At 42.2% G+C, this 25,352-nt stretch overlaps 2 protein-coding genes across 3 annotated transcripts; one reads left to right on the top strand and one right to left on the bottom strand.

Annotated features, from left to right (window-relative positions):
• Positions 1-1,084: 1,084 nt before the first annotated feature.
• Positions 1,085-25,150, bottom strand: MARVELD2 (MARVEL domain containing 2). 2 transcript variants are annotated; one of them, XM_027606996.2, is made up of 7 exons: positions 24,994-25,150; positions 19,792-20,955; positions 17,365-17,400; positions 8,902-9,050; positions 8,502-8,673; positions 4,593-4,643; positions 1,085-2,897 (listed from the first exon to the last, which is right to left on the bottom strand). In XM_027606996.2, the coding sequence occupies exons 2-7, from the start codon at positions 20,938-20,940 to the stop codon at positions 2,775-2,777; spliced, it is 1,680 nt and encodes a 559-aa protein (XP_027462797.1). In that variant the 5' UTR covers positions 20,941-20,955; positions 24,994-25,150; the 3' UTR covers positions 1,085-2,774. The 2 variants fall into 2 exon arrangements, with proteins under 2 accessions (XP_027462797.1, XP_027462798.1); XM_027606997.2 differs by lacking the exon at positions 24,994-25,150 and adding an exon at positions 24,795-24,922.
• Positions 2,925-3,654, top strand: LOC113929817 (AP-4 complex subunit sigma-1-like). Its single transcript, XM_035727810.1, has one exon. The coding sequence runs from the start codon at positions 3,146-3,148 to the stop codon at positions 3,578-3,580; it is 435 nt and encodes a 144-aa protein (XP_035583703.1). The 5' UTR covers positions 2,925-3,145; the 3' UTR covers positions 3,581-3,654.
• Positions 25,151-25,352: the final 202 nt, after the last annotated feature.

Here is a 25,352-nt window from a genome sequence, read left to right as displayed (position 1 = left end):
CCCAATAGTGGTGGAACTTTTATTTTCTAAGCTTTTATACTTACTAGTATTTTTTCCTAAAAAATTTTTCTACAGTAGTTTTTTTTTTAAAGATGAGAATCAGAAAAAAATTATAGGTTTTTTCCTATATTGCCTATCTTTTGAACATTGGTGTGTCTCAGTATCAGGTTCAGTACACAAATCATTTCTAGAAATGTGCATAACAAGAATGTACGTCATCACCAAGCCCTGGCCTTCTCACTCAGATCTCCTCTTGGACAACAGCCTCAGGTTCTCTGCTTCACTGACTACTGTATCTTCAATGCTAGAACAGCGATCTGGCCAACTAAAGCATTTGGCACATAACTGGCAAATGCATGACTGAAGAATATGTACTTTCTTCTAAGTTTTAGATATATTGACATATTCTCCTATTAAGTTTCATATTAGGATGTATGTTAAAGTCATCTGGAAGAAGGAAAATGTACAGGGAAATATCTTTGCTTCTGGATCTCACAACTTGCTAAAGGTGGCTGTTATGGGTTGAATAGTATCCTCCCCCCTGCAAAAAAATGTTCTAGCCTCTGGTACATCAAGATGTGATGTTATTTGGAAATAGGGTCCTTGCAGGGGTAATTAGTTAAGATGAGGTCATAGATGAGAGGGTGGGTCCATAATCCAATATGATTGGTGTCCTTAGGGAGAAGGCAATGTGAAGGCAGAGGACTGGGGTGATAAACACACAAGCCAAGGAATATCAAAGATTGTCAGCAAACCACCAAAACTAGGAAGGATTCTCCTACTGGTTTCAGAGAGAGCTTGGCCATGCTGACACCCTGATTTCAGACTTCTGCCCGCAGAACTGTGAGACAATAGATTTCTGTTGTTGTAAGCCACTCAGCCTGGGGTACACAGGGGCCTTGGCTTTGAATTTTTGCAAATAATGGGGGAGGAGGAAACTGTCACCTGAACATCACGACCTACAGGTTTTCAATGACTTTCCAGTTTGTTTTCTGATAATGGAAAATATTTTCAAGAACATGCCCAGTCAACACAGGAATGCTAGAAAAACAAACAATGAAGGGCACACAGAAAAAACACGTAGTTGAAATTTTAATATGCTTAGGTATTGACATAAAAAATTTTTAAAGTTAGTGTTACAACATTGGTTTTCAAAGATTAACATTTACGATTATAGTAAAATTAAGTTTCACAAAGTTAAATTTCTTTAACACTTTATTTCACAATGAATCTAGCTCCTTACAATCTATCAAAATGGTATTATTTCATGGGTTTTTTTTTCCTTTTTTTAAAGCATTGGTGTGCTTCTTAAGTAAAATGTTAACATGGCGCCCTAATATATAAAACAGAAAGTGAAGCTGTTCCAGTAAAGGGGGGGGCTTCGAGAGGACCTCACACTTCCCCACGTGCCACCTCTTTAGACACTTAGGGCGTTAAGCATACTCTGGGAGCCACGGCATTAAAATATTAACAATAGACACACTAAATAAGATTTCAAAGATAAAGAAAAACTAGGAAGTCCATTCAGTATCCAACACTTTTTAAGCCTCTGCTTTTCCACATGCTTTTCTTTGGTTTCACTGCTTTAGAAAATTCTCTGAACATCAACTGTCCAAATGGCAGCTATGGTGTACTTCTGCACCTAGTAAACTTGCCACAAGATAGACACTGCTAAATAGGATCCAAGAGCAATGATATTTTAAACACATTTTTTTAAGGTAGTCCATTGTTTATACTAATAAAAATAAAACACTTCTCACGGATAAAGCCCCATAGCCAAGAGAATGGTGGGGAAGATGAAGCATCACAATAAATCAAAAGGAGATTCTAAGTAAATGTAGGATCGTGGGGCCTTAGCCAACAGGGCAGAAGAGGCAACAATGGTCACACAATCCTTGCACTGGGTATGTATGGGAAGGGCTGGGCTGCAGGGAGGTGGACCTCTTTGCACAGTGATAGCGATTCACGATAGGAAGGGTGTGGTGGACCCCAATGGGCACAGAACCACAGGGAAGCATCTGCTTAAGGCTACATGCGGTAAGAGTTATTCACTGCAAAAAAGGAAATCCATGAGACACGTGGAGCTTCTGGTTACCTGGTTGAGTGTGCACATTAAAAGCCTTTCCTTGGCAGTTTGTTCACGTCACAATCACTTCTACAGAATGCACGCGCTAATGGACTGCGTGTAACGTGCCAGGGTCTTTTCTAAGTGCTTAACAAACATTACTCATTTCATCTTCAGAACAACCCTACAAGGCAGGCACTACGGTTAGCTTCAGTTTTGCAGACGAGAAAATAAGCACAGAGAGATCGAGCAACTTGCCGGAGATCATAAGACTTGAAAATGTTGATCTCGGATTCAAGGCCCTTTCAAGAGAAGGCAGGACACCTTGGCTAGGAAGAGACACATGTCCTAAGAAAAACTCCAGGAGTCGGCCTGAGTTAAAAAGGGAAAAGCAGCACCAGAATGATACTCTGTGTGTTCATCACACTGTGAGGATATGATCTCTAAACTACTTTTACCTCTAACAGGATAAATATAAAGTGGACACAGATGGACACAGCATTTCTTCCGTTCTGAGTAAAGGTCCACGGTAAGTTTGAATTTGTTTTGAAATGTCTGAAGTAAAGTCATACTATCAAAGCATGGCATCCCAGCTAAACCAACTACACGCTGATGCAGAGAGCACATACTTCTCTATCACAGACTAGCATGGAAAAGACGGTAAATAAATATTAAGTTTAATATAAAAAAAGTGGTTTCAAATAAGGTTTTAAGAATAACCTTGTACATTCCAATTCATCACTTTATCATATTCTTGAATTCTTTGCTTTATGTGAGAAAGTTTATTCTTCAGATAATCACAGCGTTCTTTTTTTTCCAGAAATGTGGGATCCTGGAGGAGAAACACAACGAATATTTTAGCTTCCAGTTTCCTCAGTGAAGAACACAGAAACATATTATCACCCGGAAAATGACCCTTCATAGCAGATTTCCTGCAGCAGATTTTAAAATCTTCCTAAGAAGAATAGGTCGCCAGAACCGCAGGCAGGACTATCGCCCCCAGAGCTGCACAGGTTCTAATTACAGGCACCCTTTGACATAACTTTTGAACTATCTGGAAAAATATTGCCCAGAAAAAAAATGATAAAATTTTTCCTCATGGTGAATAAACAAGGACAGACCCGACTTGCTAAATACTATGAACATGTGGAGATCAATAAGCGTACAGTTCTGGAAACGGAAGTCCTAAAGAGCTGTCTCTTCCGATCCAATGAACAATGTTCTTTCATTGAATTTAAGGATTTTAAGCTGGTATGTCGGCGGTATGCAGCTCTCCTCATTGTGGTTGGAGTTAATGACACTGAGAATGAGATGGCCATTTATGAATTCATCCATAACTTTGTGGAAGTGTTAGATGAGTACTTCAGCCGAGTGACTGAATTAGATATAATGTTTAATTTGGATAAAGTGCACATCATTTTGGATGAGATGGTGTTAAACGGCTGCATTGTGGAAACGAATCGGGCAAGAATTCTTGCCCCTCTACTCATTCTTGATAAAATGTCAGAAAGCTGAATGATGGAAGGCTCTGCCAGACAACATCAACCTGTAGAAGTGAGAATACCATGGAATACCTCTCAACATCTGTAGCCCAAAAAATGTGGAAGACTGCACATTGCAAAATGGGGTGTCCTTCCAAAGACATTTTAAATAGGTGTTTTCCACATTTCCTAAATGGAAAACAAAGCTTTATTTTTAAATATGGTATTCAAAGATATATTTTCTCTGAACTAAGAGACAGTTTTGTTTTCTAACCATAAGCATTTTTTCCCCACTTGTTCAAATTTTGTTGAGTTCTGAAGGTAACTGTTTTGTTCTCTGCTTTCCTATGCACATTTAATTCAGGATTAGCAGCATGGGAAGACCTGTGACAATTATCAGCCAATAAAATTTTAAACACACATAGTACTTTGAATGTTTTCTGAATGCTTGTTTTCCTTAAAATGATTTAGAAAGTCAAAACTTTACAAAATTGTGTACCTAATAAAAATTGAGAATTAAATTTTATTTGCCAGTTTCAAAAAAAAAAAATCTTCCTAAGAAGAATAACAGCTCTTTACATTTTTAAAGACGATTTTATTTTTTAGAATACTAAAAGTTTCACAGCAAAATTGGGAAATACAGAGAGCTAAGACAACTTTAACTTTAGTAGTTTAAAATATATCAAAGAGCAAATAATAAGTATAGAATGGATTAATAAAAGCTCCCTCCAGCCTCTACTGATCTGTGCAATTATGGATGGAGTGAAAAATGTAAAATAACTTAATTTTTTTGAAGGAAATGTCAGTGAAAAGTTCTATATTGGCGCTCATTTCTCTAGGTTGCTAAAGCCCAGGATGTAACAGAATGTGTTCAGGACAGAGAGGAGAAGAAAAGGCATTCAGGAGCCACTCATGTTCTCTAGTAAGTAGCATCTGAAGAAATATTAAAAAAGAGCTACTTTAGCTGAAAGAATCTGAGGTCTGTCAGCTGTTACCACTGTACCTGCATGAGAATATACTTCGAAGAAGAAAATGGGTTTACTCACATTCTTTTTTTTCTTAAACTCTTCATGGATTCTTGAAATTCTCTCATGTTCCTAAAAATAACATATTGTACACTTTAATTAAAACACCTGCCTTTACTCAAATCATAGCTCAAGAATATCTAAGTACACTGGGAATTAGAACAGAAAATAATTTTTATCTAGACTATAATTAAAGTATTCACACACTAAAATTCGATTAACTGGACAAAGATTAGAGGGCTTACTACCTGCCACACTCACTGGGATTTGGGGGTGAACACGAGAGAAAGGCCTCCGCCTGCATGAAACCAGCACCGAGTCCCAGGGCCACTGCATATCAGCTGTGTGACCGTGGGCAAGCCGTGTATCCCAGGACTCCGCCCTCTTACCAGCAACCCCAAGTACCTTATAAAGTTATGAGAAGGTTCACATATTTGAAATGATCCTTGTAAAGTGCTTGGTATGCAATCACCACATTACACACTGGGATTAAGAGGTTGAGACTATGCCATTTTCAAAAATAACTAAATAAGGTTCCTTTTAACTAAGAACATATTTATAATAAACATGAAATTTGTTAATGGACTGAACAGTCTGTCCAAAGGGAACAGATTACTAAGCCAATTTATCCATGTAAAACCTGTGCTTTAGAGTTGTCAGACACTGTAAACCAAAGACATAAAATATAAAACATGTTTGTAGTTCTAAAAGCCTCCCCTGAGAACATTTCTCATCACCCACCCACATTCTTTTCATGACATATTTTAATTCTTCTGTGCCTTTCACATGAGTTTCATTTGTGCTTTGATCGTTTGCCAGCATCAAGGTGACTGGCTAATTCAGTTGTCACCTGTCTGAAGAGGGTCTGGACTGGAGGAAACTAGCTGCCCAGGGCCAGTGGTGCGGTGATGGAGATGCAGGCAGAAATAAGAACAGCAAAACCTATCCTAGAGGCTGTCAGAAAAATGGAATTTAAGACACTGAGGACCGGACAGATTATTTTGAGCAATATTCCTATTTTATAGGCTTAGAAAAGTCATGTGATTAATTTTTCAAGGGCACACAAGTAGGTCTTTGAGAGAACCTATACCTCCAAACCAGCCCACTGGGCTCTGGAACACCGCCCTGGGGACCTGCCAGGAAATGGACGGGCCTTCCCTCAGATTCCCGTCCATGGCAAAGCTCAGCCTGTGCCCAAGAAGTTAACTTTTGTGATACAATTAATATTTCTACTTTAGATAGGGACTTGAGGAGACATGGAGATTAACTGTGGCCTTGTCATTTGGCTACTTACTTACCATGCTGTGTACAAACCACAGGAAATGATTATTGTTGATATTGTACAGAAATATCACAGGAGGACCCAGTCTCAGCCCCCAGTATAATCAGGCCCTTCTCACCCATCAGTTGCAGACCCACATGGCTGAGCCCTTGCCCATCCACACGAAGCCCATAAACCAGAGCCCACTGGGTCCAGGCTCAAAAGACTACAGGATTGGACTGTCAGCATCCTGTCTGTCAACCAGCTTGCTCTTCCCAGCCTGTGCCCATCCGGTCTCCTGGGGCCTGCTCGATCCTTCCCGCGCTCCTTCAAGGACCTATAAATTTGGGCGACCTTCTTGGACCTGTGGACCCTGTTTGTCTTTCAAATGGTACTAAGTGACCCTTGACCTGCAATATTTGCTGGATTTTTCCTGCTTCCTGGTACTGGCATCTCATAGGAAACACCACTCCTTTGCTCCAGGGATGGGAAATTGTTACTGCTCTAAATATTTTGGCTTAGAGAGCTCATAATTATAACTGATTTAAATGTACACTTAAAAAAGTCTGTAGTCAAAACAAAGATGCCCAGGCAATATGGATCACAGGAGCAGAATGCGTATATAAAACGTGTGTGTTAGTTATATACTACAGGAGTATATAAAACGTGTGTGTTAGTTATATACTACAGGAGCCTGCTTGACATTTGTTAAAAATCCTGTGAGTTTTAAAAATTTGAATTATAGGGGGCACCTGGGTGGCTCAGTCAGTTAAGCGTCTGCCTTCGGCTCAGGTCATGATCCCAGGGTCCTGGGATCGAGCCCTGCGTTGGGCTCCCCGCTCCGTGGGAAGCCTGCTTCTCCCTCTCCCCCTGCTTGTGCTCTCGTTCTGTGTCAAATAAATAAAAATTTTTATTAAAACATTTCTTTATTTTTAAAGATTTTATTTATTTATTTGACAGAGAGAGACACAGCGAGAGAGGGAACACAAGCAGGGGGAGTGGGAGAGGGAGAAGCAGGCCCCCCGCGGAGCAGGGAGCCCGATGCGGGGCTCGATCCCAGGACCCTGGGATTATGACCTGAGCCGAAGGCAGATGCCCAACGACTGAGCCACCCAGGTGCCCCAATATAAATGAACCTTAAAAACATTATGGAAAGGGGCGCCTGGGTGGCTCAGTTGGTTAAGCGACTGCCTTCAGCTCAGTTCCTGATCCTGGGGTCCTGGGATCACGCCCCACATCTGGCTCCTTGCTCAGCAGGGAGCCTGCTTCTCCCTCTCCCTCTGCCTGCCATTCTGCCTGCTTGTGCTCTCTCTGTGTCAAATAAATAAATAAAAATTCTTTAAAAAAAAAGTTATGGAAAGCCAAACATAAAAAGCCACATAGTATATCATTCCATTTATATGAAGTGTTCAAAATGAGCAAATCCATAGAGACAAAAAGTACATTAGTAGCTGTCAGTGGTTGGAGAGGGGCAGGGATGGGGACTATGTGCTGATGGGTATGGGGTTTCTTTCTGGAGTGATGAAAATGCTCTGGAATTAGGGAGTGGTAATGGTTATACAACTTTGTGAATGTACTAAAACCCTATGAACTGTTCAATCTGAATTTTATGGTATGTGAATCGTGTCTCAATAAAAAATGTACAAAAAAAGGGGGGGGCGCCTGGGTGGCTCAGTTGGTTAAGCGATTGCCTTCGGCTCAGGTCATGATCCCAGGGTCCTGGGATCGAGTCCCACATCGGGCTCCCCCTGCTCTGCGGGGAGCCTGCTTCTCCCTCTGCCTCTGCCTGCCACTCCCCCTGCTTGTGCTCTCTCTCTCTCTCTGTCGAATAAATAAATAAAATCTTTAAAAAAAAAAAAAAAAGGATCCTGGAGTCCCGGGATTGAGTCCCGCATCAGGCTCCCTGCTCAGCGGGGAGTCTGCTTCTCCCTCTGACCCTCCTCCCTCATGCTCGCTCTATCTCATTCTCTCTCTCAAATAAGTAAAATCTTAAAAAAAAAATAAAAAATGTACATCTGATAAAAAATGCCACGGATTATCAGGGCATCCTGATTTCAGAAATATTAAAATGCGACCCCCACCCCCAGCCTTAAACTCCAGAACATTACAGAAAGCAACTGAGTCCCTGGTGACTGCTGTGAGCTCTTCCCTGGCTCCCTCTGTCACAATCACGGTTATCAGTCTGATGTGTGTGCCCAGCAGCTCAGATCTCTCTGTCCTTATGCACTGTGCTCTTTGGACCTGGGGTGCTACCTACTTGGCTGTTACTTACCACTGGAGAATCTGGAGAATGCATGACCCCTGGTTGCTCCCCTACACCCTGCCCACCCTTTTGTGAATAAATCTTTTTCCAATTATCCTAGTTTGAGTGTGCCATCAGTCTCCTTTGGGGCCCTGATGGACTCAGGATGTAACTTAGGCAAATTTGTATTCACTTAAGTAAGAAAATAAAATGATTGTTTTATAACTGTTTAATAATTGAGGGCAAAAGACACGAAACTATATAATGTGAACTGTAATCCTGACTAGTGCCCTTGAAGATCTCAAATGACTTTCCTAGACACAGACAGCAAATGCACATGGTTATTACACCCTCCCCACATTTACGTGAAGGTCAGATCTTATCCTTCCTTTTTCAGGGCTCCTCCTAGGCAGCTGCAGGCACTGACCTGTTGGTTTTCTGAACAACGTGGCAATCTGCTCATCACTGCATCCAGCTCATCAAACTTCCTCAAGACGGCCTGGACTTCTGCAGAGAGCTCTTTGTACTCTGAAAACTGGTCTTGGAACACAGCTTTATAGCGTTCTCGTTCATCTTCTGTCTGAATCACAGGGTATTTTCTGATGGAAAAAATTAACCAACGTTGTGACTTTTTCACCGAAAATAGGCTGAAGGGAAAATCAGCCTAGCTTATTCCTCACTGACCATGCTGTATCTTCAATTCAGTATACTACCTCTCCAGGAATAAACAACTGTTTAAATATAAATGTTATTAAGCAGAGAAAATGAAATGCCCAAACGGGATCTCTCCATTTCTAGCTTGAAGAAGGATTTAAGCAGACACTCACGCTACATAGTCGGGCATCACGATAGGCTTAGGAATGTGGCCTGGGGGGATGTGCCCACTCAGAAGTTCAGGCTTCATTTTTGTTGGTCTCAATTCTTTGAAATTAACTTCTTGGTCTCTCTGTCTGTCACCACCGGTGGCCATATCACACTACAGTTTGGGAGAAAAAGAGGATTTATTTGTAAACAGAGGCAGAGGAAGAGGGGGGAAAAAACCCCATGAATTTATCTTAGAAAAAAATAGTGGGGAGAAGCAGGAGGAAGAAAAGTAGAAGCAGCAATTAACATTTCACTTGAGAATTACATGTTTTATAGTCATAAAATTGTTCTGAATGTCTTTGTAATAGCTAAGGGGAACCACACTGAGGTATAGGAAGGAGTACATGACAGGTAAAACAATCGTGTATATGTCAAATGTGGATGATGAAATGCTGAATGTGGGGTCTTAAGTACTTTATTTAGGATTTATGACCCAACTAGCTATAAAAGAATACAAAATGTAGGGTGCCTGGGTGGCTCAGTTGGTTAAGCGTCTGCCTTCGGCTCAGGTCATGATCTCAGGGTCCTGGGACCAAGCCCCGCATCAGGCTCCCTGCTCAGCGGGGAGCCTGCTTCTCCCTCTGCCCCTTCCCCAGCTTGTGATCTCTCTCTCTCTCTCTAATAAATAAATAAAATCTTTAAAAAAAGAATACAAAATGTAGTTCAAAATAAGAAATTCAAGGGAAAAAATGGAACAAGGCTACTTAAATGGAAAGAGAAAAAAATGTCACGGGGAACTTGAGATGAATCAACCACAAGCAGCCACCGAGTAGGTCAGAAAGGGAGACGAGCTACATTGTTTTCATTACCTGAAAAGGAAAGCAAGCAAACACAGGGGAAAAGTGGTGGAGGCCTTTCAGCTGTCCAAGAGTTCTGAGCCTGTGGTTCCCTGGTTTAAGTCACCCTGGTTTCTCAACTGGAAAGTTCTTAGAAGTGTTTTTAGCAAAAAATGGTACATTCAAAAGTGGAGAAGTAGCACAAGATGAAACGGCCCGGAGAGGAAGTAGCGGGGCACAGGCCTCCCAGCTCTAAAATACTAATGCACAGGAAGCAGGACTGTCAATGCCCAGGGAAACCCACTCTGGAATGGGCAGGCTCACACGGAAGTGCAGCACTGGGGAAAGACTCTTCAGGGGCCCCAAGGGGCAGTGCCCAGAACACTAACCACACTGGTGAGGCAGGTGGATGCCGGGAGAGGGGTTTCCATTTTACACGGGAACCAGTTAGGTTCAGAGAGATTAAGTAAATTTTCTAGGGCCTCACAGCTGGGAAGTGGAAAAGCCATGATTAAAACCCAGAATTTTCCGGGGCATCTGGGTGGCTCAGTCTGTTAAATGTTTGACTCCTGATCACAGCTCAGGTCTTGATCTCAGGGTTATGAGCTCAAGCCCTGCCTTGGGCTCCACGATGGGCATGGAGCCTACTTAAAACAAACAGGGGCGTCTGGGTGGCTCAGTTGGTTGAGTCTGCCTTCAGCTTGGGTCGTGATTTTGGGGTCCTGGAATTGAGCCCTACATCAGGCTCCCTGCTCAGCGGGGAGTCTGCTTCTCCCTCTGCTGCTCCCCCCTGCTCGTGCTCTCTCTCAAAAAAACAAACAAAACAACAACAGAACTTTTTGGCTTATTGATGCTTTAAATGAGTAACACAAGGAAGGTTTACTTAAATGCATACTGTTCAATCCTAAAGTGCCCTGCAATTCTGGCAGCTCCCTAGAAATGGTTGCTTTCTCATTAGAGCAGTAAGCCCCCGCCCCCGCGCTCCACTGGCCCCTTGGGACTTCAGCACACACTTGCTGAATTAAACTTCTTGAACTAAACTGAGAGCAGCTTAGGAGGGCTCCCACTTGGCTGAAAACAAATGACATATTTTAAAACCTTGCTCTTTAGCTTGCCAGGCAGAGCTTTAAAATCCTTTTGTTTCCCGATTTCCCTATCTCTGAGGCTGCCTCTGAGGTTTGGTTTAAGATTAGCTCATCCTAAAAACCACAAGCTTTTAACTCCACAAACAGCACAGCCCACACATTAGCCGCATCAGCTGGTGAGGCAGCTAAGCAGCCCTGGGGGAGGGTTCTAAAGAGAAGCACGGCCCATGGCACCCAGGCCACTGGGTCCCAAACAGCAAGAATGCAAGTGAGGAGCAGGAAACCCCGAGGAAAGGAGATTAAACTGGAGTATTTCAGGGAACACCTTCTGAGGTTAGTATTTATTCTCCTTTATCTCCACTATTTAAGATGCCATTTCTTCAAACTAAGGAATTCTTACCTGTTTGATCTTGATAATGAATCACAGTATTAAAAAGAGGGGACGGGGGACCCCTGGGTGGCTCAGTCAGTTAAGCACCTGCCTTCGGCTCAGGTCATGATTCTGGAGTCCTGGGATCGAGCCCCGCATCGGGCTCCCTGCTTAGCGGGGAGTCTGCTTCTCTCTCCCTCTGCCTTGCAGCTCCTCCCACTTGTACTCTCTCTCTTAAATAAATAAATAAAATCTTAATAAAACAAAATAAGGGGAAACTTTTTTGGCTTAAATAAATGTTTTTCTATTTTATGGCATCCCTCTTTAGCTTCTAATTTTTAATTTTTTTTAGATTTTATTTATTTATTTGAGAGAGCGAGAAAGAGAGAGAGAGAGAGAGCACATGAGAGGGGGGAGGGTCAGAGGGAGAAGCAGACTCCCTGCCGAGCAGGGAGCCCAATGCGGGACTTGATCCCGGGATTCCAGGATCATGACCTGAGCCGAAGGCAGTCGCTCAACCAACTGAGCCACCCAGGCGCCCCTAATTTTTAATTTTTAAAAAGATTTTATTTATTTATTTGAGAGAGAGAGAGAGAGAGCATGGGGGGGAGGGTCAGAGAGAGAAGCAAATTCCCTGCTGAGCAGGGAGTCCGATGCGGGACTCGATCCTGGGACTCCAGAATCATGACCTGAGCCAAAGACAGTCGCTTAACTGAGCCATCCAGGCACCCTAGCTTCTAGATATTTAACAATCCATTTGCCACACAGCTGGCTGAGGGATATGCTATGGAGCATGTTCACCCTTCAGAGCTTAACGGCAGCTCCAGGCTCAGATTTCCGGGTTAAAATCATAAATTCTGCCCAGGTAGAATTTCTTCCCCTAGGTCAAGTTTTTCAAGCAGGAACTATTCATTTTCCTTATTTGCCCATCCCTAATTCCAAGATTCACTTTTTAATTTAAAAAGGGAGCTTTAAGAAGTCAGAATATTTTCAGAGACTATTTCATCTGCTTTAAATTTTTCTGTTTTTATGCTCTTAACACTTTCTTCCACTGTATTTGGGTGAACCTCACTGATCATCAATTCAGAAAACCTTACTGAGAAAAAAAATCTGAAAGTACACATAAGACAAAGAATCAAAACCTCGTTAGGTTCTTATCAGAAGGATGAGTTGGGCTCCAGCCGTGGGACACACAACTCTCAAAACAGTATTCCTGGGCACCTGCGTGGCTCAGTTGGTTAAGCGACTGTCTTCGGCTCAGGTCATGATCCTGGAGACTCAGGATCGAGTGCCGCGTCGGGCTCCCTGCTCAGCAGGGAGTCTGCTTCTTCCTCTGACCCTCCCCCCTCTCATGCTTTCTCTCTCTCTCATTCTCTCAAATAAATAAATAAAATCTGGGCGCCTGGGTGGCTCAGTTGGTTAAGCGACTGCCTTCGGCTCAGGTCATGATCCCGGAGTGCTGGGATCGAGTCCCACATCGGGCTCCCCCTTCTCTGTGGGGAGCCTGCTTCTCCCTCTGCCTCTGCCTGCCACTCCCCCTGCTTGTGCTCACTCTCTCTCTCTCTCTCTCTCTGTCAAATAAATAAATAAAAAATTAAAAAATAAATAAATAAATAAATAAATAAATAAATAAAATCTTTAAAAAAAAAAACAACAGTATTCCTGACTACAAACACAGGGCCCCAGATTTCATACGACCTTTCTTTGCTTCTAGCGAGAAATGAGTCTCGTCAGCAAATATCAGAAAAGTTTTATTGTGAGGCAAGAGAAAGTAATTAAACAACGGGGTAAGTAATGCTATGGTTATAATTACTAAGCTTTTGAAATTAAAAAATGCACTGATGAGGAGGGTGCGGGATGGGCATAATGGGTGAATGTGTATGTGAGGTCCCCTTCCAGTTAACTTATTCAAGTTAAGAGGATTAAAGGCACAGCATAAGGAATACAGCCAATGTAATAGTGTTGTTTGGCGATACATGGCAGCTACACTTGAGGTGAGCATAGCATAACGTATAGAGAAGTTCAATCACCATGTTGTACACCTGAAACTAAAAACATCGTGTGTCAACTAACTTCAATTAAAAAAATGCTTTAGATAAAAACACTGAATATGCTAAGTTAGAAGTAGTGTGCATTTGTCCAAATGCTGAGCCTCTCTCCCTCTGCATTGATGGAGAGGCCTCGATCCCAAACCCACACCACCACCTTCAATGTTCAGATTGGATTCTGACTTTCCTAGCTTGGAAAAAAATCTGTCCAGCACTTAGGGATTTATTAGAATTTGTTTCTATCTCTGTTTGATCTTACTTTATGTCTGTATATTTCTTTTTAAAAATGATCTTATTTGTTCTTCAAAAAGTGTATTTGTTAAAATATAAAATAAGAAGTTACAGCCCAGTAAATAGTTCCAAACAAGGGACAGGAAACTTAAGTTCAGAGGGTAAGTAACTTCCTCGGAATCACAGAGCTAGTAGTAATCCAATTCAGATTTACCTGATTCCAAACTTCATTTTGTCTTCATCATACTACACTGCCTCTCCTATGGTAGGCTGCCAATTCCTCCCTACTAAGAACTGGGAAGGAAGCAGGTGAAAAACCAATGAGAAACTGGAGAGCCAACCTTTTCTAAAAGGTTCCTAGTAGGTAAGTCCAATAGAGATTCCCCAATTAAGTCACAAGGTTCCGTCACAGAGGTCTGCCTCTAGAATACACCTAAATGTTGATCCACTGTGATTCACCTCCCAGGGAAAGAGCCCTGTGAAAGGGTGCCCTTTGCATTCAGCTCCCTTATCTTGAAAAGACTGTAAATTAAAGGGATTGGTATGATTTTCAAAGCAGCCCTAGGAACATGGTTTCTAACTCCATGAAGATTATTCCTGACTATTCCAGGATCTCTTGGGAGCTGGGACCCTGCAACACACCCTGGACATGCTGGTACCAGTCTTCCAGAGCAGCCTGAAAGAGGTACCCTAGCACTTGCTGGCAGATCTCCCTAATGCTGTCCTACCTATGGAGTCTGCCTCAGCCACATTCTCACCAAACAATGATACTGAGCACCCTAGCATTCGGGGCAAATTCCCCAGTTCACCCAGGCCTTTCAGGCTGACTCCATTCTGCACTTATTTTAGGACTCTCACCAGGCTGTGATGCAGCCATGATGGTCATTCCTGGCCAGGGTGGGGTTCACAAGTTTCCCAGTCAGTCCCTCTGAGGGAGCAGGATTTATGAAGGGTTAAGGCAGTACTGGCAATCTGGAATAAGAGTACTGGCAATGATCCGGCCAAACAACCCTGACTCCCAACTGGGAAGAGTGCTTTATTCATTTGGTCAAGGTTGCTAACATTGGTAGGCAGCCCACAGGGTAAGTTAGGGAGGCTGCACTTAAATCTCAAAGGACCAGTGTTATTAATTATTTAATTATTAATTATTTAAACATCAGTTCTATGTTGCTTATGTCAATTTTATTTGAAGTATTTAATTTGTTAAAAACTTAAAAAATTTTTAATAGGTAATATATACACATGATATATAATTCAAAAGCCCAACAGGGTACAGAATGAAAAGTAAGTCTCCCTCTCCCCCTGTCTTCCCACAGTTAGGCACTGGCCTTCCTAAAGGCAACTACTATCTACCTATCTATCCATCTATCTATATAACAGTTTAAAAGTGAGCATCCATTTCGCTTACTCTGATTGTGAGTACCCCTGAGTTAACTGAAATGCACATCCTGAAAGCAATAATAAATAAATATTTAAAACTAAAGCACAAGGGAATTAGGAAGTTAAAACAAAGTACAATAAAAGCAAAAAAAAAAAAAATCCACAGGTACACAGTCATGTGTGACTAATTCTATGAACAATGTTTCATGTGCATAGGTTTGTAGCTCTAGGTCCACCCTGCCCTGTGAAAGAGGAACTTCAATATTCTGTAGACCAACCAATGCCAGCCTCATTTATCCCATGCCTGGTTAGTCAGGGCTGCTCAAGCATCTCATGATTTCTAAAGATTTATGGATCCTGGCAAGGTGCAACTGCCAACTGCAATTCAGATGACTCAACGTACATGTCAGAAGTAATTTAAGACAACTGACCCATTAAGAACCGTGGCTAATTACAGATCCCAACTGCTTTGACCAATTAACAATGCTGAATTTGAGACATTATCATCCATAAATTGATTTCCCCAGGAGATAGCAGAGAACACAAATCTCTCTCTCCTTTTTTTTTTTTTTTGAGAAACACAAATCTTTAAGCAAGTTTAGTTTTATAGTTCTTGCTCACTCTCTCACACATACTAACACTTTAGGGTTTTCTTTTTCATTAGATTTGTAAGCCCTTGGGAAATGTAGATGATGTACCTTGTAGTATTCATATCACTAGCCCACAATCTAATTGGGACATGTTTGTTCAATGAATGAATGATGACACTGATGTATTAATCACAATCCCTTGAACAAAGTGTCATTTGACCACTTCATAAATCCCTTACTTTACCAGGAGCAAAAAATTTTCATACTGTATTTGTGTTATAGAGAATAAAGTTAAAAAAAAAAAAACCCTATAAAAGGTATTTTCAAAATGCATGCACTTAAAGGACTTGTATAAATTAGCAACTCAAAAGGTAGACAGGATACAAACAGTTAACAGGGAAGGAAAAGCAAACATAATATGTGAAAAATGCTCAATCTCACTCTTTATAAGAAAAATACAAATTATAACTACCTTAGGTATCATTTTTCACCTATCAGGTTGACAGATGTCAAGAATTTTCCTAACACTGTGTTGGTCAAGGTGCTCCTGGGAGTGGAAATTGGTAAAACTTCTATTGGGCAATTTGGCAGTCAAAATAAATATATATGTTCATACAATGCAGTACTATAGCTATAAAAGAGAATGCAGAAGTTCTTTATGTACTAATAAATAAATATCTTAGAAATGTATTGTTGAGAGAAAAAATAAGGGACATAACAGTGTGTATGGTACGCCAACACTTGCGTGAAAAGGGAGTAGTGTGTGTGTGTGTGTGTGTGTGTGTGTGTACATGTACATTACATATACAGATAATATAAACACACGTCTGAAAGGAAACAAATGGCACTGCTAACAGTGGTTCCTTCAAATCGGGAGAGCTGGGAGGCTGAGGCATGAAGTGTGAGAGAAGACTTTGTATTAGAGACCCTCTGAATTTGAACCAAGTAAATACACTCCCTTTTCAAAGAAACAAATCCAAAGGTTGAATTCTCAACTTCTTGCTTAGAAATAATGCCCAATATCTTTAAAAAAGGACTTTGCAATAAGGTAAAATTATGATTATTAAAATATATTAGTTTTTTTTCAAGATTTTATTTATTTATTTGACACAGAGAGAGAGAGAGAGAGAGAACGAGAGCACAAGCAGGGGGAGCAGCAGAGGGAGAGGGAGAGGCAGGCTCCCTGCTGAGCTGGTAGCCCGATGCGGGGCTCAATCCCAGGACCCTGGGATCATGAACTGAGCTGAAGGCAGATGCTTAACTGACTGAGCCATCCAGGCATCCCAAATATATTAGGTTTTTACATATATGTAAATAATTATAACATCTCATTTAATCCTCTTGGCAAATATGTGAAGTAGAAATCAATTATTTTTTTTAAAGATGTAAAAAAAATTTTTTTTAGGAATCAATTATTATTATTCCAATGTTACAGATGAAGAAATCAAGGCATAGAAAGGTAAATACCTTGACTACTGCCATGATGTTAGTCAATTCTGCCATAGGAATTTTCTTTCTGCCACAACAAAATTTAGCATCTGAAAGCAAGGTGAGAAGGACAGAAAAGAACAGCAAAGAACTTTAAAAAGACTAAAGAAAGTTTGAGAGAAACCCCTTGACTTAAAAAAATTTAACTCTATTTTTTAAATTAAATTTTAAATATAAGGAGAACCAGCTGTTCACTTGCATAATCTCTTAACTAACAAAATGAAAAGAAGCTATAAAAACTATAGAACTGATAGTTTTGCCCAGTATACACCATATCATGTCTAATTTGGTCCTTTCATTATGAGAAAAAAAGCTAAAAGTTGAACTGGATATTCAGTCAGGAACTCAATGTAACAGATACACTTTCACAGACAGATGATCTACTCTGTAGGTAAACAGAGAGGAGAGAAAGTATTGAACAATCTAGACATAAAATACAATGTGAACTTTATTCTTACCATTTTCCTTTTGGATGGCAAAGATGGCTCACTTATCTAGAACAAAAAAAGAGTTAAAATGATTTTTCAGAGGGGTGTGAGGCTACTTTGTAAATATTTTCATCCATTTGCATTTATAGCCCTATCTTAATTTCACAGACATTGATTCTCTACTTGACAGATGTTCCTCCTCCTCATCTGGGCAACATTCGATGGGCTAGCGGAGAAGCAGAGGATGTGGGTTAACTGTAACTCCCTGTCCGTCAGTCAGGAACACACAGCAGGGCTGGAGGTACAGACATGATGGAGACCATTAGGTAATTGCTTTGAATTACCTAGAGATTTTTATTTATTCTTGGCTCCCATTACCTTGTGCAATTAAATAATGTGAAACAGTTACAGTTATAAAATTAACAGAAAAAACCCACAGGCCATTATAGCCTCTAACTTTTAAGAAGTTACAGCAACATACAAACTGGCACAACCTCCTACATGAGAGCTAATGCAAGTCTAATCAATCATTATAAAAAGTCTTATGGAGGGCGCCTGGGTGGCTCAGTCTGTTAAGTGTCTGCCTTTGGCTCAGGTCACGATCCCAGGGTCCTGGGATCCAGCCCCACATCAAGCTCCCTGCTCGCAGGGAAGCCCGCTTCTCCCTCTCCTCCCCGCTTGTGCTCTCTCTCTCTCTCTCTCTCAAATAAATAAATAAAATCTTTGGAAAAAAAAGTCTTATGGAAACAAGTTTTGAGAAAGGAGAAAGAAATGAATGTATTATGTCGGTAATTAAAGTCATACTCATGCGCAATTTTGAAATGACATTAAGAAGTCTGTTGTTATTAGACTTACAAAAAATCATGCGTAAGTGTGTGTGTTTCATATCTGCACTTCACATTGATTAAAATTTGAAATTATTTTGTATACACAGATGTAAATTTAAGAAATGTGCTTAATGTGCTGAGATAAATTTTTAGAAATAACTTGAATCTATGTTCTAGTAAGTTCTAGTAAGATTAATATATTTTGTCATGAGAGAGTATGGATCACAATGAAACATGTTGAGGTTCTTTGTGTAACACATAAGGTACCTGTTACAAAATTAGTCAAGTTTTTTGTTGTTATGTGTAAGATTCCTACAAAAGATTAAACACAAAATATATAGGTGAGTAAATAAATAGGTTACTGAGTAAATAAGGGCAGGACTTCATTTTTACCTACAGTTTTGCCCATATATATAGTATCTGCAATTATACAGTATCTAGGAAATCTTTGAAAAGTGGGAAAAGAGGGCGCCGGGGTGGCTCAGTAGGTTAAGCGTCTGCCTTCGGCTCAGGTCATGATCCCGGGGTCCTTGGATCAAGTCCCACATAGGGCTCCCTGCTCAGCGGGGCGTCTGCTTCTTTCTCTACCCTTCCCCAGGCTCATACTTTCTCTGTATCTCACTCTCTCTCTCAAATAAAATATAAAAAAGAAAAGAAAAGAAAAACGCATAATAAGTTGACTCAAAATCAAGAAAAAATTAGTAAGACATTGTTGGTAGTAAGACATTGTTGGTAGCATAGGAAATTCTACTACACACTTCTCCTTAGAAGAAAACAAAATAACTTATTTCAGGGTATAATGAAGCTAAAGGAACATACTCTTAACATTTTTACTACTGTTCAAATAAAATAGTTTTAAATATGGCTTTTATATAAGCTTATCCTCCAGGTATCATTATTAGTAATAATAATTCTCCTTCTCCCCCTCCTCCTTCTTCTTATATTTAATTAGTTAAATCCTAGAAATAAAAACAAGTGCCAGGCTCCCATTCTAATCTGGGAACACACATCTTCCCAAAATAAGAATGAAACATCAAAATGCCTGGGCAAGTTTTCAGAGAGTATGTTCATTACAACCCAGCCTCTCAATACTTAAAAAAAACCAAACATGGTTCACTCTATTCTTACTTGACTTTATTTAAGTCCCTGGAAGAAAGCACTGCTCGTCACAAAATGTATGTGAGCACTTTCCTCCTATAACCAAAAACTTTTGTTCTTTATTAAGCTTTACCACACAAAGAATCAACCCTGTTCTCAAACTTACTTTAATGAGGAGATATTTATTGTATTGAAAGTGGTATTATTCTCTGTTGCGGAAATTTGGTAGCTGTGTCTTCCCCTTAAGCATCACAGACACAGCGCAGCTACCAAACTATAGACTGTCTTCCATATCTGGTGCCCACTCGCAATGCTATGCATCGGTGACACACCAGAGTGGGTTATCCCACCAAAAGCAGATCAGACACTGAGCTAGGACTTTCGAATTTCAGATCATTTAAGAAACAAAAATGGCTTTTATAAAATCTTTGTTTCGACAACTACACATATTTAACAAGGGAGAAAATAACAGGAAAAAAATGAAGGACGGTGAATGAATGAAGGATGAATGAAGCATGGTGCAATTCCTTACCTCCTGTTGTTCCATGTACTCCCTATGTCTCCGAGCTGCCTCGTGCCTCCATAACTTTAGGCAAACCAAAGCACTAATGAGATAAACAATCATGGTGACAAACAGGAAGATCATCGCTGCTATCTGTCCTCCTTCCACCCGGCAGAACACTGCATTCATCGGCGTATTAAACAAAGGATAGTAGCAGAGTCCACCTCGGTTGGTATCATTCACATAGACTATGGCCGCAGCCATATACAAAATAAACAAGGCAACGTTAATTCCAAATTCAGTTAGAGGCCACCAATTAGAATCCAAAAGAATGGTCCGATAATACATGGACATGCCGAGAACCAGAATAATAACGGTGGCGATCCAAGCTAATCCAGCAACCACGAGTACAAAAGGGGTTTTGGGGCCACTGTAATAATAGCCCCCATAGGTACTGCCCAGGCCACCAATACCTCCCATGCCATAGGGCTGTGAGTAGCCAAACAGGTTATACCACTCGCTGTCCTTGTAAATGTAAGCTGTGACACAAGCGAAGACACCAGCTCCCAAAAGCAGCTCCACCACACCCAGAATTCGCAGCAGGCCTGCCCACGACTTCATGTAGGCGTACCTCAGGTTATACTCTTCCACCTTCTCATTGTACGTTCGGGCTGTCTGGGTGTGTCGGCCTAGTGAGCCATAGGGGTCGTGGGGAAACATCGCCTCAGCCTCTTTTGGGGAATTAAAGGTTCCTTCTGACCCTCCGCAAGGATCTTTGTAGGAGTTGGGGGGTGAGCGGTGGTTTGGTCCTGCTGGAGAAGCTGGAGGCGAGCACTCCACTCCATCCGAGATGTATCTGATGTCAGACACCGGCTTATCCCATCCTGGGTCCTTTTTCTGCCCTCTGAAGAAGTTCTTCCAGGACTCAGGGACAAAGCGCCTTACAGGTTTGAGATCTGGTGCTATGGCTGGTTCCTCGGTGTCACTTGAGTAGAAGTCTGGGCCGAATGGTGGCTGTAATGGGAGAGGGGGTGGTGGCAAGGGATCAGCGCTCACGGCCAGCTCACTGTCGCGAAGAGTCTGGAGGGTGCCTATGGTGCCATCCTGATAGGGTGAGTCCCTTGGGAATTCATCATAGTGCCTGTCCCGATTCCTGGATCTTCCATCATTTGACGACATTTGTGACTTTTACACCTGTGGCCAAGATTAAAGTTATCACTTATGCCTAGTTAGTTATTCTTTCAATGATGCTGGGATTTTATTCACTTAATGGTAGATAATTGTATTTAGGAAACCAATATGGTCACGTCTAATTATCATGATACGTAAAAATCATAATATATTTTAAACATGTACAACATAATAGCCAGAGATAACATCATCATTCTATATGATTTTAAGGGCAATCAAAATTAAAATCTTAGTTCTGAATTAAAACATTTGTAAGTCTAATTTATCTATGAGCGCAGTAAACAAGTGTAGAAACCATGTAAGAAGCTAAATTTTAATCATACAGGATACTAACACATCCCAAGTAGAATCCTTTCCTCAAACACCCAAATCAAAATATTTAATAGTTTGAGCATACCAAAGTTTGATGAGCCAGCAAATACTCTTCATTTTCATTACCTCAAATCTCCTTTGGAATGGCTTGGGAGAAGCAGTCTGTTAAACACAGGGATTGAAGAGCCCCTTTCTTTCTCAAATCAGGGAAGTCAGTTTAGGGGAGTTGCTTCTTCCACTCTAAAATATTAATACTTGATACTCGATTTTAAAAATTGAATTCTCAGGGCGCCTGGGTGGCTCAGGTGGTTAAGCGTCTGCCTTCGGCTCAGGTCATGGTCCCAGGGTGCTGGGATCAAGCCCCGCGTCGGGCTCCCTGCTCAGCGGGAAGCCTGCTTCTCCCTCTCTCTCTGCTTCTCCCCCTCCCTCTGCTTCTCCCCCTGCTCATGTTCTCTCTCTCTGTATCTCTGTGTCTCGAATGAATAAAAAAAGAAAAAAATCTTAAAAAAAAGGAAATGCATTTCTCTTAAAAAAATTTTTTTTGAATTCTCAGAGAAAAAAAATCACTGAAGGTTAAGATTCCCCAAAAGTAGAACACAGAGCAACTGTGTATATCATATGTAGCACTCTTCTCAGAGTGGCCACCTAAAGGAGATTTGCCGTTGCGACACTCAGTATCTCAGAGGGGATTTGACCCACCTAAAAAATAAGGCAGAGAAAAAGCACTTTTACTAAACCTGTTGATTTCCTTCCTAAAATCAGTGACCTGGACATGTATACAAAAAGAAGGACACTACTCGCTAATGTAACTAACTACTAGGTTTAAGGCACAATGAATTTCTCCCTCGCATTGCTTATAAGCGAGTACTTACTGGAAACTCACTGGGCATATAGCACGTACTTGGCACTATGAAGGTCTCTAAGTTTAAATGGAGAATCCCACCTTTGTGGTGTTGAACTATTTAGAAACTCCTCAGGCTTTGTTTTTTTGTTTTAATTGAGAGAGAAAGGGAGAGCAGAGGGAGAGAATCTTAAGCAGGCTCCACGCCCAGTGGGGAGCCTAATGTGGGGCTCTATCTCACGACCTGAGATCATAACCTGAGCCAGATGCTTAACTGACTGAGCCACCCAAGTGCCCCCCTAAGGCTTTCATTTTGTAAAATGGAGACCTATCGTTCAACAAATTTACCAAACATCTGCCATGCACCAAGCATGCTAAAAGTGTTACTGAACAAAACCAACTGAAATCCCTGCGTTCGTGGAACTTAAGTCTCAGTGGGGGGATTATAGATGACAGATAAGGGAAGTGAAATACATCAGATGCTAAGGAACAAAGTTAAGAATGGTGATAAGGAGCACTTTGCCGGTCAGGTGTTACAATTTTAAATAGAATGACTGGGAAGTCTTCACAGAGAATGTGACATCTGAATATAGAAATGAAGCGGGTGAAGGAGGAAGCCAGACAGCTATCAGGGAAAGCGGTCCAGGCAGATGGAACAGCTAGTCAAAAGCCTTGAGGCAGGAGTGCCTGGCAAGTTCAAGAACTATTAAGTCATGGAGGCCAGTGGGGCAGCAGCAGAGTGAGTGAGAGGGTAAGCAGCAGAATTAAGTCTGTCTGAATCATTAGGGAGGGCCTTGAAAACCACTGGAAAGGATTTGGGCTTTTACTGGGAGTGAGATGAGAAGACAAGGGAGCATTCTGAGTAGAGCACTGACGGGATCTGACGTGTTTTAATGGGGTCACTCTGGATGCTATGTTGAGAGTACACTCCAGGAGACAAGGGAGACAACAGAGGCCACGGACTGAATCCAATGGACCACGGTGGTAGCAATGGAGATAGAAAGAAGTCAGATTCTTTAATACAGGGAATTAAAAGTTTTTATTATAGAAAATTTCAAACATAATAAAAAGTAAAAAGAATAGTATCATGAACCCTATGTACCCATCAACCGACTTCAATAATTATCAATTTATGACCAATTCTGTTTCATCTATCCCTCTTACTTATTCCTTCTGCCAAGAGATTCCTTTGAAGCAAATCTCAGACATCTGATAATTTCATATGCAACATTTCTCCACCCCTCCAAACTGGAGATAGCCCTGGGACAAGCAGCCTGAAGAGTCTGAGATAGCCATTAGAAATCCAGGTGGAGATGTCCAGGCGGAAATGCACACACAGAAGGTAGGTCTACCATAGACTAGATACTGTCACCCACGGAATGGGTGAAAATGGAGAGTTCTAAATTTCTGGGCCTTCTAATGGGGTACCCCAAGTTTAGAGAATTACTGTGCTAGTTCCAGCATGGTGCCCCGTGCAAAGGAGGAGCTCTATAAATGATAGCAATAAGCAGTTATTTTTGTCTCGGTCATTTATCTCATCTGTATCTAAAAACATTGTATTTTACTTTTTAAAAGACTTTATTTAAATTTAGTTGACAGAGAGCGCACACGTAGGGGAAGGCGAAAGCCGAGAGGCAGAAGCAGGTTCCCTCAAACCCAGGACCCTGGGGTCATGACCGGAGGTGAAGGCAGAGGCTTAACCGACTGAGCCACGCAAGCGCCCCTGTGTCTAAAAACATTTAAATTCTAGAAATGCACAGCACGACTACAGTTTTGAAATACACTTTCCTAACAAAAGTAGAAGCAAAAGCACAGAAATAACTTCAGCAAGCTTTATATAATTCAACATCCCGTTGCTTAACACATTGGTAAAAAAAAAAAGTGTGCGTCAATGTAATGGATTTACTTTATCTTCACCTGTGTAAAGTGGCTCATTTGAATTAGAACACCCTATCAATGTTTACATAACAAGAATTTTTAAATAAAAAGCAAAAAAAAAAAAAAACAGATGTGGAGAATCATGGAATAACAAAATACGTGATTTTAGAAGGGAATGGTGAGCGGTAGACCACATCGTCGTTATCTGGTACCCCTCGTGTATCTTTGAGGGTGTCACCGAGAGCCCTCTTGGATTCAGCACGCTGAGGGACAGTGGGGTCTTTGTTTTGGACAAGCCCCGGGACTCTGGCTCCATTCTGTAGGAACACACAGCTCTGAAAGCCATAGCGGTGGGAGGATAAATGGTTTCCCCCAAGAAAGTGACACGGGAACCTTTCTTGGTCGCCTTTACAAAAACAGAAGCCTCGCTTTAGCGAGCTTTAAAGTTTTGCTGGGCCCACGAGATGTTTCCGGGCTCCTTGGGAGCAGGGAAAGCCCCGAGGGTTTTAACCAACCCACGCGTGAGTGACAAGGGACACCGAGCATCTGCGCTGGGGTCGCTCCCGAGCCCGCCGCTCGGCGTCCCGTCACACCCATCTCTCTCAATCCTGCCCACCCAAGGGAGCGCTCGGTCTGCGCGGCCGACAGAAAACCCATTCTCGGTCCGTCGAGATGACGCCCCAAAGCGGCCGGAACTAGGTCCATGCGCGGGCCGGGCGCGCCTCACCGCGCACCTGTGTCCCCTGAGTGAAAGCGGGCTGGCTGAGCGGCCCTCCTGACGCGCAGGCCCCGCTCTCCCCGGGGCGCTCACCTCTTTCCGCGCCGCGGTCCGGCCTCGGCCGCAGGTTATGGCGGGGCTGAGTGGCGAGCGCCGCGGGTCGCGGCGCGCGCTTGGCGGGGCCCGGGGCCTCGCTTCCGCACCCGCGCACCTGCCGGGGGTGCCGCCGGGCCCCTCCCCGTCCGCCGCCGCCTCACATGCCCCCCCCCCCCCCCGCCCCGGGCCCACTCACCTGAGCGGTAGCCGGGAAAACCGCACACGCCGCCCACGGCACTGAAACCCGGCTCAGCTCCCGGGGCGGAGCCGAGCCAAGTTTGCCCCGCCCAGCTTTGTCAGGCCCGGACTCCCGCTCCGGGCCCGGGAGGGTCGGAGCCCGCCCCGCACCTCGGGGCGGCGGTTACAAACCCAGCTCCGCCCGCGCCACGGCGCGCGCACACAGCTTGGAAACGTAGTAAGAGGTATGATTAGTCCGCCGGGAGAGTTTTCATCGCAAGGTTGCCATTCTCTTCCCTATTTTTGAAAAGTTAACAACGGAAAAAGGAGACTCATGTATTATGCCCAATGATACCTGGCTGACAATACATGTTAGGA

Source organism: Zalophus californianus, chromosome 5 (assembly GCF_009762305.2).
Source record: "Zalophus californianus isolate mZalCal1 chromosome 5, mZalCal1.pri.v2, whole genome shotgun sequence".
Classification (NCBI taxonomy): Eukaryota; Metazoa; Chordata; class Mammalia; order Carnivora; family Otariidae; genus Zalophus; species Zalophus californianus.
This window is presented reverse-complemented; position numbering and strand designations above follow the sequence as displayed.